This window comes from Crocodylus porosus, unplaced genomic scaffold (genome assembly GCF_001723895.1).
Source record: "Crocodylus porosus isolate Cpor-Errol unplaced genomic scaffold, CroPor_comp1, whole genome shotgun sequence".
Classification (NCBI taxonomy): domain Eukaryota; kingdom Metazoa; phylum Chordata; order Crocodylia; family Crocodylidae; genus Crocodylus; species Crocodylus porosus.
In genome coordinates this window covers 59,107,069-59,125,863 of record NW_017728950.1, presented here as the reverse complement: position 1 = coordinate 59,125,863, position 18,795 = coordinate 59,107,069, and the positions used below count along the sequence as shown (strand labels likewise).

The 18,795-nt window shown below is 41.4% G+C and overlaps 1 protein-coding gene across 1 annotated transcript in view; it reads left to right on the top strand.

The window, feature by feature from the left end:
• SLC1A1 (solute carrier family 1 member 1) overlaps positions 1-18,795 on the top strand; it is a 100,199-nt gene that overhangs the window by 11,598 nt on the left and 69,806 nt on the right. The window contains exon 2 of the mRNA XM_019555331.1: positions 14,548-14,688. Coding sequence (XP_019410876.1) covers positions 14,548-14,688 — 141 coding nt within the window. The remainder of the gene's footprint in view (positions 1-14,547; positions 14,689-18,795) is intronic.

Below are 18,795 nucleotides of genomic sequence, written 5' to 3'. Positions count from 1 at the left end.
CTCTCCATGTTGTCCACATCCCTCTTGAAGCGCGGCGCCCAGAACTGGATGCAGTACTCCAGCTGCGGCCTGACCAGTGCCGCATAGAGGGGGAGGATCTTGGACCTGCTCAAGATGCATCTGTGGATGCATGACAAGGTATGGTTAGCCTTCCTGACTGCTTCCCCACACTGCCAACCCATGTTCATCTTGGAGTCAATGATGACTCCAAGATCCTTTTCTGCCTCTGTACTGAAAAGAAGGGAGTTCCCCAACCTGTAGGTATGGTGCTGGTTGTTCCTCCCCAGGTGCATCACTTTGTGCTTGTCAGTGTTCTCATCTGCCCACCCTTGTAACCTGTCTAGGTCCGATTGTAGCCTATTGCTTCCTTCTAGAGTGCCCACATCCCCCCACATATTAGCGTCATCAGCAAATTTGAACAGGGTGCTTTTTACCCCCTCGTCCAAGTCGCTGATGAAGATGTTGAACAGGTTGCCCCTGGCCGTGTCATTTGTCCCCACAGGGATGACAACAATGGGGTACTGGTCTGCAGGTCGGATGTAGGCCAGGATCCTCTCTGTGATGTCCCTAACCTGAGCCCCAGGCATTAGGGCAGACCTCTCGCGTCATGGGCTCAGGCCGGCAGATGGGACCTTCCAGTCCTCGTAGGATGGAGTCTCCAATGACGAGGACCCGGCGTTTCTTCCTGCTGGTGTTCATTCTCTGCCCAGTCTTTGTTATGAGTGGAGTGGCATCGTCCCTGCTGGAGCCAATTTCTCTGTCTTTCTCCATCAAAGCTGCCAGGGTGTCAAACCTGTTCCCCAGGTGAACCTGGGGAGCTTCCACCACTCTAGGCCTAGGAGCTCTGGATTTGGACACCGTCTGCCATTCCTGCATTGGATGCGTCTCCTGTGGGGGCTGTACAGTGGGCCTGCAGAGAACAGAAATAGGCATCAGTTTCATCCTCTGCATCCCTGATCCCCCTCAGCTTGCTCACCTCAGCCTGGAGCTCCCTCACCTGCTTCTCTAGGGCCCTAAGCCACGCACAGGAGGGACAGGCAAGGGGACCACCAGGCCCCCCACAGACAGGGGGACAAAGGGCCACCGACCCCGCCAGAAGAGCCCATGGCAGGCGGCAGCACCCAGGCAGGGCCCCTGGCAGCTGCGCTCTGCGTCTGCACCATGTCTGCAGAGCTGCGCCTGCTGCTTTTGCTCACTGGAGGTGCCGCTCTGGGCAGCTACCTCACGCCCACCTTACGTGAATGCCGGCACGCCCTTACAGAGTACACCTGTTTGCACATACTGTTCACGCGTTGCCCACGCGCAGCTCGGGAGCGTGGCTCCCTGTTGGGCGAGCTAAGAGGGCTCCGGAGGGCTTCCCCTCCGGATCTGCCTCAGATGCGCTATACCCTCTGCCCCACTTACCTTAGGGGGAATCAGCTGTTGCTGCCCCCTCTGCTGTCTCCTCTGTAGCTGCTGCCTTCGCCGCCGAGGTAAGGTGGATACATGTGTGGCACACGTGCACCCTGCTCCCTCTGCTCCTGCTCCTCAACTGCTGGGGGAATTTCAAACCGCAGCTCGTTTAAAGCCCATAGTTTGAAATTCCCACGGTTGTACCCTCCGCCAATCGGGCCTTTCGGCTAGGCCGGAAGCGCGTGCTGGCAGCCCCACCCTCTCCTGCCCCTCCCTCTGGGATCCTGGGGTGGCAGGGAATACCACCCCAAGGGACTAGTTGGAGCTGCACCCCCCTGCTAGGGGGAAAGGCCCCCGGAGCTGCTCCCCAGCTTGGGGGAAAGGCCCCTGCTAGATCCCCACCTCCCCCTGCGTTCTGCCTGCCGGTGTGCAGCTCCCTGTCAGGCAAGCTAAGAGGAGTCTGGAGGGCTTCCCCTCTGGATCCGCCTCAGCTGTACCCCCTTCCCCACTTACCTTAGGGGGAAATCAGCTGTTGCTGCCCCTGCCGCTGTCTCCTCTGCAGCTGCTGCCTTCGCCGCCGAGGTAAGGTGGGTACATGTGTGGCACATGTGCACCCTGCTCCCTCTGCTCCTGCTCCCCCAACTGCTGTAAGTAAGAAGAGATGACTGAATATACACACTAAGTGTGGGAGCAGATGAGCTGAAGAATAAGGTGACATTGTATAGCTTGTTTTCTTAAAAGAACAGCCATGCTTTAAAGTTCATCCATGCTGAAAAAGAATCCATGCATAGGATAACTGGAGATACTGGACTCTCTCTGAGAGCTCACCGATGCAGTTCCCATGACAAGGATTGACATGCAGGGAGGAAAAAGCAGCAGAAGTTTAAGGCCACTGTGTCTGACAGACACCTGGTACTTCCCAACTAACGGGAATACAGCCTTCAGGACTGTAGCTCGCAGGAAGTACCACTAGGTTCTTTGGGGCAGGCAGCTTCACGTGCAAATTTGGCCTGGAATCTCCAACAGAAGCTTAGAATTTGTTGGTTTAGACTGATAAGCCATTTGATTCCAGGTAGATTTACGTAATGCAAAAAGCAAATACCCTGTTTGGAAACCATAATAAGGTTTCTTTGCCTGCAATTTCCGTTTCCTTGTTTCATAATTCACTGAGTGCTCTGTTACCCAAACTGGGGCTCTCTCTTCTCAGACTACTTCTGTGTGCTTACACAATACCTTTAAAGCTTATAAACAATAAAAAGATGAATCATTTTGGACATACATTTTGAAAGCAGAGCTATTTTTATCAAAGGGAAAAACAAGATTTGAATAAAGAAGGTGAATTCTTGTCTGTTTGTGCAACATCATTGCCTCTGCAGCAGACACCTGATTTTATTAGCTTCCTTTCTGTAAATCTGCAAGTACATCTTTCATTAATTTGGAATTTATAATGAAGGCAGACCTGACGTTCTAAGTCAAGTATGATAGTCTGGAAATTTAATAAAAGGCTTCAGTTTCTTCCTGCTGTGATCATGAGCAGCATGAATGAAACTGTATGTCACCACATGCCATGTTGTTATATTTTTAAATGGTTGTGATGCTTATCTCCTTTTCCTTCCTTATCAGTCAGTACAATTTAATCTAGTCCATTCATACGTAATAATGTAGAAAGGAAGACTGTGCAGCAAGTTGTAACAAATGGCTTCTCTAAAAAAGTCTCTAGATTTACTGTGTAAGACACAAAGTACAATGAATATTTGATGGTTTTATTTGAAACATTTCATATTAGTGTTGAGGGGCAACAAACACTCTGAGACTAGAACCTTCCCTATGCAACAAAAGCAAAGGATAATTGAAGTTAAATGCAATTCCATTTCTTTCATTCAGAAGCTCTTTTCTAAACAAAACAATATCCATTCATTCCTTTGACAGATAAAATGTTTCCCTGCCTCATTTGTGTGTATATATATATATATTTTAATGCGTAACTTTGGGCCAAGATATCTACACAACTCACACTAATGTCAGTAGTGTTTGAGCAGAGAAACTAAAAGTGCACTACAGAATTTGATAAGATTGTTTTTTAACAGAGGATGCTTTGGAAGTAATAACCCTGAAATCCATGTCCACTCCATAAAGTCCAAGTTTAAAGCCACTGAAATCAGTGGAGCATTCTTGTACTAACTCCAAAAAAAAAAAAAAGGAAACCACCTGCAAAATGTTTATCCCTGGCTATTTCCAATCACTGTCTGAAAGAAAACTTATAGGAACCCTTCTGCTATCTTCACATCCCAGAAAAATCATAAAGAAACCCTCCCCCTATTTCTCCAATAAATAGAGATAATGTTTCAATTGAGGCTAATCGCAGATAATATTTGCATTGCTAATTGACCTCATTTTTGGGAAACACTGTAGCAAGATAACTTGCACCTGAACCTTACAGCAATATCTCATCTGGTTAGAACATATATCTGAATGCCTCCAGTTCTCTTAAGTGTTTTCTAATGCTGAAGAATCCCAGGAATGTATTACTGAAAAAGTGAATTGGACTCAGACATCCCGCACACTAAGTGTTGCAAGCTCTGGAAATACCAGTTGGCTTCTCAGAACCCAGCCCCAACTCTTTTACAATATATTGCAAAACAAGCATTTCCCTTACCTTCTCACCTTCAGGAAGCCTTAACCATGTCACCGTGCTTAACCTGAACTAATTTTCCAGGTCCCCTCTCTGATTTCTCAACATTTTAATGTGTTAATTAGTTCCTTCATACATTACAATTTTTCTTCCTTCATAAATTCCCTTCAATTTTTCACTAATCTGCCCTCCAACCCTTATCTCAATTTATTATACTCAGACCTACCTCCTGTACTGCCTCTGCACTAGGTAAAAGGAGGCAGAAGAAGTATAAGGACATCCTTTTGTGTTTACTGTCCTTTCATATTGTTCCAGATAAGAGCAGGAGCTGTAGCAAGAGTGAGAATCTGGTTCATGGATTATTCCCAGTTACTAATCTCGTTCTTCCCCATCCTTGACATTGCCAACCAGCTAATTACATATGTCGTTATAGAAATGAATCTGCAGGAGGGATCTGAATGTAGATGGTGCTGTAGCTTCATAAAGAAGTTCAGAAATGCTCTTCCATGGACAAGAGCTTTATGCAAAAAGGCACTCCCTTGTCTTGGGGAGAAGCTGGCAAATGTTATTTAGAGATTGATGTCACCTGTGAAGCAGAGATGAGCAAGGCAACTTGGAAAGAAATGTCACTAAATAAACAGAAAGTGCAAACACAGTATGAGGATAAAGGGGCAGCAGATTGTAAAGGACACATGACTGGTGACAAGCAAGGAAAATTATTTTGGCTCTATTAATGCCCAGTGGGTATCAGAGACACCAGGAGTAGAAGGGGACAAAAACTAAGAAGGGAGACAACCAGAGTACAAATGAGAACTTTAGCACCAGCAGTTAAAGGAGAAGGATGAACCTTAGATCATGAAAGGAAGTGGCAGGATCTGGAACAGGTAATAATCCCAAGTTATGGGTGAGTGTGAATACTGCTGGTAGCAACAGATAAAGTGGTAGTGAAGAACATTTATGTTGGAAGCTGAGGAGCTCATTTTGTTAAATTTAAGCTGCTGGTGAAATACAGGAACTTGGAGCTGGAAGGGACTTGCTAGAGCCCAGTCCCTTGCTTCTGCAGGCAACCGCATCATATAATACCTCTAAAAAATGATCAAAACTATTTAGGTCTCTTGTTCCCACAACTCCAGTTGGAAAGCTATTCCAGAACCTTGCTCTTCTCAAAAGACAGGAACCTTCTCTTAATTTCCAGCCTAACTTTGTTTATGTCCAGTTTATACCAATTTGTTTTTATGTCAGCGATGTCTTTTTGCTTAAATAGTTATTTTTTTCTGTCTGGCATTTATCCTCTTTCTGTGTTTCTAGAAAGCTGTCATTCTTGTTTTGCTAAAGCTAACCTAGCCACGCTCTTCTGGTCTCCATTCATAAAATAGATTCTCCCTTCCCTCAATAGGTTCTATTCCTTTATAGTCCTTTTCTGCATATGTTCTAGTCTGAATTCATCTTTCTTGAATATGCATGACCACAATTGTATCTGGTATTCCAGATGAGATTTCACTAGTGCCTTGTAAAATGGCATTAATATTTCCAGTTAAGATACTGAAATATATCATGTTAGGATTGTGTTTGCCTATTTCTTTGGCTGTATCACTTTGAGGGCTTATGGACATCCTATCTTTGAATAGTACAGCCAGATCCTTTTCCCTCCTCTGTTATTTCCTATTGTTGAGCTCCCAGTTTATGGGAGCTCTTGTTATGAGTCCTTGCACTTTTTCCCAATTTTTACCCATTTGTATTCAGAGTTCAGATTCATCCTGCTCTTTTTTTATGATACCGTGATTTCCCTTGGTGTTGACTACACCTCCCAACTTGCTATCATCAGCAAATTTCATTAGCATACTCAATCTCATCCAAAGGTCAATAATAAAAATCTTAAGATTGGTCTCAACACTATTCCTTGTAGAATTTTCCTGTATAATACAAACCATTCCCCTTTATGCTCAATGTTGATATCTTTCCCCAGTTTAAATTCTTGTACTAATTGCTCTCCAGCTTCACAAATGGTTTTCTGTGCAGCACTGTATCAAATGCTTTCCTAAAGTTCAGAGGGATTAAGTCCAATGCATTTCTGTTATCCTTCTTTGAAAAAACTACATATTTTTATGATATCAAGCAGTCTGGCTTGTTTTACCTTTGGTATACCATGTGGTCTTTTATCCCATTTTCCAGTTCTCTCCATGTCATTGTTTCCTCCCTCTTTCAAAATGTGTCCTAAAGCCTGGCTGATCATTGAGGTCTGTAGTTTCCTGTATCACTTATTTTCCCTTTCTTAAATCCAAAAGATGATGTCTGAAAGACTAGATGATTCTTAAGGTTAAAGGACTGGAGGGAAGTCAGAAATGGGCAGTCAGCGATATGTTGATAGTAGATGAAGCTATGTGAATGGAAGAGATTCTAAAGAGAAAAAACATTTAGGGAGAAGGGAAGAAAGGTAGAGAGCCAGATCTATTATTTGATATTTTTACAGACCTAGTTTATTGTGTGATATTTATATAGACCTAGTAATTAGTGGACAAAAAAGGATGGGTACAAGGCATCACATTTTTAGAACATAAGTAGAAGTACTGAAACCAGTAAGTCACTAGAGAACTTACCCTGAACCAGCCATCCAAATGAACTCCCTGGAGAATGTTGGTTATACTGTTAGGAAACAAGCTGCTTCTTTTCAAGAATATTTTTTAAATTGCACTTTAAGTTTGAACATTAAATATTTATGATTTTATGGTTGCAAATCATTTACTTAATTGGCCATATGTAGTGACACTTGTTTTTGTCTCATCTTCAAGCTGTTTTTAATCCATAGAAAAAGCCAAAATGTTTGTTGTCTCTCATTAAATTCAATTTAGCTACCTCATGAATGACTTTGGCCCCAAATAGCTATTCTTTATGTGGCTAAACTGACTCATATGCAAATTAGAACTAAAAAACGAGTCTCTCATGCTAGAGAATGCACAGGTACACTTGTACAGTACTTGGTTTGTCCCCAGAGATAAAACACCACTCCATTCTTCCTTTCACCCTGACTTCACAGCTGCACAGTTTTGTCTCAGGTTTCTGAGTTAAATATTTAATTTGTATATTTATAAGTATTTGAAGCCTGTGCACATATGGAATCTGCCTATGGCACATCCAGAAGGAAGGAAAGTAACATTATAACCAAAAGAAGAGACTTTCAGAAAGTCTCAAACAATGTAATTTGTACATAAGCTTTCTGGCAGTAGCTTTATTCACCCCTAATCCTAAAGAGGGCTGTATTTTATTTTCCCCTTGTGGACAAATAAAATACCCTCCTAAAAACTATTAACCTGGGTATAGTTAAGGGTAGATGAGAAGCTAATGGGGAGTTGGCTATTAAAATTTCACATGCAGCATGAAAAAAGTTCTCTGTGAAAACAGTGATGTTGTTCCAAGCCACATTCTGCCCTACTGCTCTGCAATAGGAGAGTCAATGATTTCTTAGGATATTTTTTACTGGACCAACTATATAGTTAGGATAAGGTCAGACAAGCTTTCATATGCAAGACACTATTAGTCAGGTCTCTGATCACAAGAAGTCATCTAACTGGAGCTATATGGTTTGGATAGGTGCCCTGCCTGCAAAACCTCCAGTTCTCCTATGGGTAAAAGATGTGTCAGTAGTTGGCAACTTTTTCCCTTGGCCAGAACACTTCACCTGTTCAACCTCCACCCCACCTGTGCTTCTGGGATGATATTCAGGGAAGCAGTATGCATCTAAAGTCTTCCAAAAATGAGGGCAGCTGGTTCCTTCCTAGCTATCTGCCAGTAGATTTGTACCAAATCATTTAAAGGAACGGCCCTGAAAATGACCTGTACTTATGGCTGACCTATCAGAAGGCACAAATGGGACTCACCAGGGCTGAAGAAGTCATCCTTGCTCATTTCCCAGCAATATCCCACCAAATTTTTATTAAAAAAAATACATTAAGGATCTGACTCCTGTTCTCTCTCTTCCTCTACCAGCATCTCAATGATCAAAATCCAGCTGGTGGTGGGGCGGTGGCCTCTAGCCTCTCTACATAGGGAATTTGTGAAGGGCTAGCGTGGTTTGGCTGGAGGTTATATGTGGCTAAGAGGATATTCTCACTGTCCCTCAGAGCAGTTATCATATAAAGTATGTGGTTATCATAGAAAGTATTGGTTGTCAAGTAACATGCATAAAAGTAACATGCATAATAGTATTAAGAGGGAGAAAAATCCAAACAGACCTGAATTAAGAAGTTTACTCTAATACCCTGTTACATACCTTATGCCTTTTAGCATACCCCTGTTGCATTGCAATAATTATTGTACATTAAGAGAGAGTCAAATATTATAAACCCACTAGAAAGGCCAGAAACAAAACAAATTCTAGGAAATATTAGTAAAGGGAGAACCTGGGAAAATTGCCTGTCCATGTAGCAGTCTAAGTATGTTGAAGATCAACTGGTTTTGAACTGTATTTCAAAAGAAATCAGTTCACAGCATTTCTCAATCACTGTAGTCCCATGGATAACCCATCATAAAGATTTCATGATCCACTGACGTGATAAACTAAACAAAATTAAACTTCTGCAGTTACATGATTTTTATGTAGGATGAATATACACAAAGGTGTCAAAGCTATTTGTTACTATAGTCTTACTCCTATATTATGAAATAATAAATAAGGCCTGGAAACCATCAGATTCACTCTCACTTCCACTTTTACAGTTTCATTTCAAAGCAGAATTCTCAGGCTTTTCCCAGTTTATAATGATATCAGCCAGTACTACCAACCCTATGCTGATAGACATCAGCCTCTTACAATTTTGGTATTCTGTGAAGCCAAGCAAAAAAATATCATGGGGTATCCAGAAAGAGGAATGAACGAAACAGGAATGTATTTTCCTTCTCAGAACTAACTATTTGTCCTCTAGGAATATCCAAACAGTCTCTCATGCCACATTCCCCATGGTGCACTGTTAAAGATATGATGTCAGGAGGATGTACCAGTGTTCAGTAATAGGAGTCTTTCCAGTTTTGCTGGCATTATGCTCTCATGGAGTGAGCCCTCCTCTGCAGTGTGCAAAGTAAAACCTGATTTCCATATCTTCTACTGTGAATGAGTATACATAATGAAAAGTCCTACCTTCCATATATCATTTTTCCTTCAAGTAACCAGTTCTTTTTTCTCCTGTGTCATGTTTTCCATTAGTAAGAAATAATGAAAGTCAACCTTTCAATTGTTTAAGTGTCAATCCATTTTACTTTTGACAGAAAGCAATGAGGGTATTGCTAAACTAGCATTTACCACAAGGTAACAACACAGAGGAAATTACTTCAATCATTTCTGCCATATCACCCGTACATTGTAAGCATTCTAGGGGATTCAGTCTTCCTAAATCTAGGTCAGATTAGGGCTGAGATATTCATGGATGTACAGGAGAGACTTCAAGGAGCCTTCTTCATTCACTCATCTTGTACAGTAGTGTCCATAAAACCCCAGAGTCATGGATGAATCTCCTTCCATAACCCAGCAGGACTGGCTGTGCTAGGAAAACTGCGTACTGTCAGATCATACTTAGCTGAAGGAAAGAGGCATTGATACTGTGCTTATCTCCTTGTGGGTGGCTTGAGTCTTTCCTAGAGAACATTTCAGAAATAGCCAAGTATAGGAAAATAAAAAAAAGACATACTTCGAAAGGGTGTCAGATTGGGAACAAGAAGTGAGTGTTCCTGGTCTCAGCACAAACAAGACAACCCAGGGTATTGGTTTGCAGGTTCCTAGGACTTAGCTTACCTGGTCTCTGAGGCTCAGGCACAACACTTACACAAGGTAAGCAGCTCTTGTCTCCTTCTCAGTGAACTCTTACTTATGAATTCTGGGAAGCATCAAACTTCAGAAGACCATTCTCTTCTGCAAGTCAGCCAGCTCTGCATACCAACATTTCACAGCATTTCCTGCTCCTTCTCCCTTGGGCAGAGCTACAGGAAAAAAAATCAGTGTGTTCCCTCTTAAAGGAGCAGTACACTACCATCCTTACACCTTTCTGTAGTAGAGTGCCTTTTGCATTGACTTGGTGGATGGATCTCCCACTCCTAGAGGTCTCTCAGTAGTCTCAGGCCCTGTTACCACTCTTTCTCCCCTCTCATTCTTTTTGGCTTCATCTTCTTTCACTGCATATGTAGGGTCTCTTCATCCTCTTTCTCTCTGCCCCTTCTTCCCCAGTTCCTGCTTCCCGTTACCAACTCAAAAAAAGCTACAAATCTACTTGAGTTAGAGTATCTATTGGTAACTCCATGAAATTAGGAGTATGTATGTTCTAGCACCTCAGCTGAGTTTCTAAGATCAGTGGAGAGAGATGTAGTTTCTGGACTGCTTTCCTAAGTTGAGAGCCCTGTTCAAGTGAACTGCACCTTTGGCTCTCTGGATTAAGAACTGCTGTGAGAGAAACAGGAAGGGGGCTCCTTCTGATGAGCCACTTGCTGAATTATACACAATTGTAAGATTACATGTGCCTTAGAAAATTAAGGACTAAGGTTCACAATACTTTCTGCACCCCCACTGTTTTCCTTTGCCCAATGTCTTTGAAATTGTCTGTTAAGTAATCATTGTAGGAGATAACAAGAGCAATTTGCCTAATTATTAAAAGCATCTACACCTCATGGGAAGCCAAACTTAGTCATTTAGGCAGAAAGGAAAAGCAAGAGGAGGAGTAAAGGAAGAAGGTAAAGCGAAAAAAGAAAAGGATAAGGGGAGATGCAGATAAATAGCAGGAAACAAGGTGAAAGGTAGAAGAAGACAAACAGAAAAGGGAATGTTATTTTGCCTTTTTAAAAATCTAATTATCTAATAAAAGAAAAGGAGAGATTAGAGAAAATAGAGTAACAAGAAAAAAGGAGGTAAAAAAGTAGTAGTAAAAGTCCTGTCTACTCTAGAAAGTTCCTGCTACTGTTAAAACTGGGTCAATTCCACCATAGCAGCAACTTTTGTACAGATCAGACCCTTAACTTTTTAACTCTGTTCTCTAAGGTTGGTTGGGACCAGTCTAATTGATGTAATTTTGAAAACACTAGTGGCCCCGAGAGCCTATATAACACTGCACTGTTTCCAAGAAATAAAATTTCATAGTGAGAAAGGAGGTAGTGTCATCATGATGACTAATTAAACTGAATTTAAAAAAGAAATAACTCACGTACTTAGCAAATTGTAATATATAGGGAAATGCATGCAGTCTGCTACTACTTCCCTAATATTTTAATTAGATAAAGTATTCTCATATCCCAGTTCTAAATTCCAATATAGCATTGCCAGCTCCATCTTCAAAGACAGTCAGATTTAACTCAAAGTGGTTTGAGACACAAGTTAATAAGCAATTAATAGCTGCTTGCTAATAAGGGTGTAGGTGAATGGGTCTGGATTCAAATTAAGGTTGAGATGGTTAAATCTCCTCTATAGTCTTATCTGAGATAACAAAAGAAAACAGGGAGAGGGGGAAGAGAGAAAGAGAACATCCCTTCCATAAATAAACAAATGACATGGGGAACAGGGTCTCAGAAAGTGCCTTCCTTAAGACTTTGTAACCAACACATTTAGAAATCTAAAGGTATGCAGAGGATAACAGTAAAAGGATGAAAACATCTTAGAAGAACGAATCATTCTACCTTCTAGTAATCCTATTAAATACCTGGCAATCAAGATAAGAATACTACTCAGCTGTATAAACAGTTCATGAGTGAGTCACCACCTGGAATTTAAAGGGACATTATTTGACAATTTTCTAGTTGCCATTGTTAGAAATAACACCCAAGCTGACGATAACTGAAAGACATCAGGAGAAACAAAATATTTCCTGGGTCTTTCAGTCTGTTTGCAGGGACAGCATTTCAGCTAACAAGATTTATGAATAGTTCATTTTCCCGTTTCCTCTATCCAGCCAAGTAGACCCAATCCTGCCCAATTCCCCTTTGCAGAACTCAAATGAAATCAATGGGGCTCTGGGTGGTGCAGTGATCCACCATTCTGTTTGCAGGTACCAAGGCATATATCTGTTCCCTATTTACATGAACCTTTCATGGAGCTCCATAGGAGGAAAACCATTCAGATAATAGGGTGCTGTAGTTCTGGAATCACATATGTTTCCGAGATATTTAGGGACAGTCTAACACCCTGATGCATTCTTAAGACCCACACTTACTTTGAAACTAGACAGATTTCAAAGTGATGGTGGCTCTAAAACACCCCTTGCCTTCAATCCAGTACAGCCATTTCCCATTCTAAGTGTTTCATTTGCCCTCTTACCTAATAGCAATATAAAGTAATAGCAAAATTGAATATTTCCATTTCAGAGAGGTAGGTGGAGCCAGGGCACTTCTTCCTTTTATGGCTTATTTTGATAGTTTTCCCCACTCACAAACAGACACTTTATTCTCATATTAGGGGAACAGTAGTCAGCGGTTCTTTTCCCCATCTGCTTTCTGCAAGGCATTTTGGAAAGTTGAGCTGCATTTATCCCCTTGCAAAATGCCTGACTAGAGAAAAGTAAGTCAGAAGCACAACTACTAAACAGGAACAATTTTTCCTAAAGATTTTAATTGTTTTTAAAAGATAAGGAATTGGTCTTAATGGTGACATCCATTCAATGAGCTTTACTTAAAGTGCCCTTGCTCCTATTTTGAAACATGGGATGCTGAATACATAAGATGCTGCAGCACACTACAGCGTTCTCATTAGAACGCTCCAGCAGACTCAAACGAGACTGCTCTGACATGTTCTAATCCAAATGCTTCGGAACACGTGTATGGGTATCCCTAGTGTCTACGTGGAGCACCCAAGACTCAGGGTTTTAAGGGCTCATGTAAAAGACTCCAGGCAGCAAAGTCTTTGGTACACAAGTAGTTTTCTTCAGAAGGATGAAGGGCTGAGTAAAGATTATATGAATGTGGGCCTGTGGTTTGTAGTGCCATAAAGGATGCTAGGTAAGCCAGGGAAACAGTCTTCTGGTACAGGAACCAGGTAGATAAGGACAGAGGATATGCTGGGAAATGGTCTTTGGGCAATAAAGGACCACAACGCCTTGCAGTGCACATTTCTTTGGGCATTCTTTGCTGTTCCAAAATAGCCCACAGGTCTAATTGGGGGTATGCTGACATGAAGCAGAACGACTCTTTGGGCTACGCTGGCTTCTGGAGCAGCCCAGAACAGGGAGGACACAAATGTGGCTTAAAGGTACCTTTTGTCCTCTTCCTTGTAGCTGCACCTTTGTGTGCAATATCTTCTGGAAATAGAGCCCAGAACCTCAGCCAGTGTTTTTCAAATCTGGCACTTTGGTTGATAAGCATTCCTATTTTTTTCAAACACATTGGTTATATACAACTTGAGAGTGGCACAGTGCGAAGTACAAAACAATGTAAACAAAGGCAACCCATAAGCAACAATATTTTTTGTACTTAAACCCTTTGTATCTTAATCTAGATTGCTGGATTTTTTTTCTTCCTTATTTCTTTTTCCTTATCAATCACTGATATCTGCCATTTTGCTTCCAAGGACACTTGATAGTTTTCCAAACAAACCTTCAGAAAAATTGTGCAAGAACTCATAGAAGTTGCTGTGAATGATTTAATCTTGACACGCTTACTGATATTATGATAGACTGATATTATGGCATTTTAGTTTGGTTAAGTCCAAACCAAAATAAGGCTCCTATGTTGAAAGCATCAAATATATTTCTTTTGGTTTTAGATTAGAACCTAAGGGCATGTCCAAATGAGGGATCATGTGTGCTCTATGGCACTTCAAAGGCTTTTGAGGCACCGCAAAATGAACATGGCGCACATGAATAGGTTCTCTGCGCTGCATATTTGCAGTGTGGAGGCAAAATTAGATACCAGGAATTCCCGGTATCAAAAAATAACGGCAAAAAAAAGTGGGATGGTGCATGTGGCTGTAGCACGCATTACCTGAAACCAAAGCCTGACCAGCCAGAGCCACACTGGCTGCTGGCCAGGCTCTGCATGCCCGGATCACTACCACTGCAGCCCTAGGAGGCCCCCAAGACTCCAAGTAAGGCTGATGGGGTCAGCCCAGGTGCTGGCCCCAGCTTCCACTACCCCACCACCAGCATCTTGCTGCACGCCAGAGCAGAGACATTCCCTGGGGACAAGTGGCAGTGGCACAACTATGTGCAGCTGCAGTTGTGCTGCTGCTATTTGTCCCCAGGGAAACGCAGGTGTGCACTCATCTGGATGCACCCTTAGGCCATGTCTATATTAAATAAGTTGTTCTCTTGACTCAAGTACTGTATTTATTTTTTGTACAGCATTTTAAAGTTTTGTTTCCTAACATGAATAGACCAAAATAAAAGATTAGATACGTGTGTCTGATACATATCACATTATTTAGAAAAAATTAAACATAACTGTTTTTGTTTTATCCATTTCTTTCATTTTCATACTAGTGTTTTCTTCCTCACTTCTAATGCATTTATTACAAGTTACTGCTTAACCTTGAACACATGTTCAATTTTTATTGTGTCCTTTAGGTATTGGAGTAGGACTTCTTGTACGAGAATATGGCAAACTTTCCAGCCTGGATAAGTTCTACTTCTCATTTCCTGGAGAGGTGCTGATGCGGATGCTCAAACTCATTATTCTACCCTTAATTATATCAAGCATGATTACAGGTAGGAATGAAAATTTGCCATTTCATATATGCCTTCAAATGCAATTTGGCTTTTCTTTCTTAACTTTTTTAATAAAAATAAATGGGAGGAAAATTTTATTAAACTCTTCTATCACACTCTATACAATTTCTAGTCCAGTAAAATATTCCTATATAGAATGTAAATGGAATTGGAAGGGTTAACATACTCACCTGGAAGTTGAGCTATAATGAGAAAGATAGTTCTTCTAGAAACCATAAGAAAAAAGCTTCCCATGATCATTTGAAATGTCATTTCTCTCCCTATACACAGTAAAGGAATAAGAGCTTTTAAAATTATGGGCACACAGCTGCAAGTACTTGTTACTGGTCATAGAGTTTACTAACCTGAGGCCCCTCTATACATTATTGTTGTTGCACAATTACCTTGTTAGTTGTGCAGTACATTTAGACTGGCTACACATGCAAATTAACTATCATGCCTTCAAAAGATCCAACCAGCTATATAGTTATTGCTTGAAAATGTGTAATAACTTTATAGCTAGTTTCTATTCAGCTTTAATGTGCACATGTAGGCAGTCTGCAGCTGGGAGACCACAGCTGCTGGGATCTCCCAGCCACTGGGGAGCACAATGTGCCCCTGGAGTTGGGAAATCACAGCCAATGCAGTCAAACAGGATCAAACCCTAAAAGGTGGAATAAGCAGATGGTAAGTGTAGCAGTTGAGGTCAAAGGTCTTCCCAAGCCCACCAATTCATAGGGCTATTGTAGGTAAGGCACATCAATATCTATAATAACCAATGCACAAGAGGAATCCAGTCACTTCCCCATCCCAAATGGCCAAGTATCTCTTTACAGCAAGACAGCAATGGAGGTCTGGGTGAAACTGGCTATGTCTTGGAGCTACTGAATATGGCACAGAGATAAGAGGAAGCCAGGTGAGAAGATCTGAGATGTGGAGGTAATAACATAATTAGAGCAGGGCAACGAAGGCAACTGCACTGAGCACTGATGGAAAAAGGGGGTAAGGAGCAAAGAAAATGGCTTTTGCTGTATGTCTGTGATCTCAGTGGCAACCAGAAATCACCACTGCCTCCGTGTGTGACAGCTGCCTGGGTTCCCTACTGCACTGATACGCTAAGTCACAGAAAAGAAAGAGAGAGAGAGAGAGCAGGGAGAAGGAAGCTGCAAACAGAGAAATGGATTTTAAATCGAGGGTCTGAAAGAAGAGATGAAAATTCGACAGTACCTAGAATGCAGCATGGCATGAAGGCAGAGGAGTAACAATGACCCAGAATTTTAAGTGATGGGAAGGATGGTGGTATTTTTTATAGAGCAGGTGCTGGAGAAGGAAGGAAACATGAGCTGTATTCCTCATCATATTTAAGTAACAGGAGACCAAGGAAAAATTGTCAAGAGAAAATAAACCAATATTGCTTTTCAAACATACTTTGACTCTGCTCCATGTAGACACTAGGGGTGCCTATACACATGCTCCAAAGCATTTGTATTAGAATATGTCAGAGCAGTCTCATTTGAGTCTGCTGGAGCGTTCTAATTAGAATGCTCTAAAGTGCCGCACCGTTTTGTGTATTCTGCATCCTGCGTTTCAAAATTGGAGCATTCAATGAGCTGTTATTAAAGTGCTTCCACCACCATTTTGAAACATGGGATGCTGAATACATGAAACACTGCAGTGTTTTAATTGCAGCAGCTCCCTAGAACTGTTCTAATTAAAAATGCCCCCCTCACCCCAGAGCACGTGTATAGGCACCCTAAAATCCCAGCATGCCATTTTATAAAGTAAGGATTTGCACAGATATCTTCACCTAAAGATTCCCACAGTGTTCTGTTTCTAAGCCATTTGTCCTGTCAGCTGCCACCTTCCAAGGTTCTGCCCTTCAGTGATTCCGTATGTAAGTTGAATAAATGTCAACCAAGAGTTATATTGACTGGTATGTCTTCAGAAGTAAATTAGGTTCACAGGCTTCCAAGGATCCAAACAAACTGTGCCCAACACTTTACAGGTTGGGGAAGGGGAGGAGAGAGGAGTACATCCTTTTAGAAGCATATTGTGCTCACTTCTCAATGGTCCCATAGGCATCTGCACATTTATTAATGCACTGGAATTATGGTGCATTAAGTTTAGTACCTCTAATAACAGGTACTAAATGCGCAGTAATCAGTGCTACTATGAATTAGCAGTGCTACTGTGCATTAGCGCTTTTTAGGTGATGCTTAAAGTGCAATGGACTAATCTATTGCGCATTAGGGAATTAGCACTTTTTTTGCCAGCTGCGCTAATGCACAGTAGAATTAGTCCAGTGGGCATTAAGCGTCTTGTGTAGATTCACCCAGTAAATATCAGTCCCCTGTACTTGGAACTACTACTGTAAACTCAGTGTAGGCAGTGTAGCTTAGTATTTGTACTATATCACTGTAACCTCAGAATTTGGAATTTTTAAACTGCAAAGGCTAAATTCATATAAACAGATCTGTGTGAGTTGTTTTACAGCTGACCTTGGTAAATCTGCTTTATACTGAATACAAGAGCATACATTTCATACAGATGTATCAGTTTGTTAGCACAAAACATGGAAATACAAAGTACAGGGAAATTCAGGAGCCTTAGAATAGGATTCAAAGAAACCAGCCCAAATTTCAGAGAACGATTTAGAATGCAAAGGAGAGAGGTGTGGCCTATGTTCTGTTCTTTCAGGGAGATGGCACCTGACTGGGGATACGGAGAGGCACCTATCTCTTCTCAGGCTTGACAGCTATGGACTCTCCTGGATTCAGTCACCTAAGCACTGTCTATCAAAACCTGAAGAAGGGTTTATCCTTCTTTTTAGGAAATAGAAAGAAGCGGCAGGCAGGTGCCCCCCCTCTTGCCCAAAAGTCCCAGGCACTTATCTTGGAGAAGGGAGACCTGTGTTCTAGTTCCTGTCCCAAAGATTATTTCAGCATTTAAAATAAATTAAAATAATTTTAATAAAAATGATTAAGAGTCACCCCCTCCTCCCCCCACCGGAATAGCCTACAGTTTGGTTATTGACATATTTACATGGGAGATGAGAGATGTCAATTAAAATGCCTTTGAACAGAGGATATAATTGAACATACTTGGGTGGCACAATTATCTTCAACTCCTGCTGTCTTTTGTAGAAGAGTTATAGACATGCTATGAGCAGATCTGCCAGATCAGGCCTCACAATTGAGATAGGCAGTGCATCTTTTGCACATTCCAGTGGAGCTTAAGCATGAGTTAGGCACTTATATGCTCAGTTTTGTCAGGACAAGAATGTGTAAAAACTTGAAATGGGGCACATGGACATTAAACATCCACCCATTAGAAATGTTACCAGTAGTCTTATTTTTAAAATACAAATGCAGCAATGACATTACTTCACTTGGTAAAAAACCCACCAATTTACTAGCTTGTTTCTGAGACCAAGATTTACACACAACCTTGTCCCAGAGTGACACCCATTTCTTGTTACCATCAATGGGAGTTGGGTCAAGATCTCAATTAGAACTTCAATTATAAAAGAAAAGCACTCAAAATAGTTGCCCATTTCAGGGAAACTTGGTTTAGCTATCCTTCCTCCATGGAAACTTACCTTTGCAATCTCTAGTTTTGCCTTTGATATAAGCACAATAATTTAAGATAAAATTAATCTACTTGAAGAAATCCTGGCTCAGCTAGAAGCAATGGCAGAGCTCTCATTGACTTCTTCAATGATGCTAGGAATTTATCCAATGTATTTTCAACCACGTGAAGCCAAATCTTCCCTTTTATGTGCAAGATGGAGGGTTTGACAGATAATTTTCCTCCATTAGCCCCATTTCCCAGCCTGTAGAAGACAGATGAAAATACTTACATACCTACATGACTGAGGTGTCACGAGGATTAAATCTTAAACTCCCACTGAAGTCCTTATTAAGAGCACAACTGGGCCCTAGTAACTGGCTAATGTAAGCACTGGATATTATTACAATATTGACATTTTTTCAGTTCTTTCCAGTTCCCTTGATGAAGCTCTCAAAAATCCTATTAAAATATGAGAAGTGTGGTTATTGGGCAGTTCAGTAGTATTGTCCTGGGAATTCAGGAGATTTTGAATAGTAC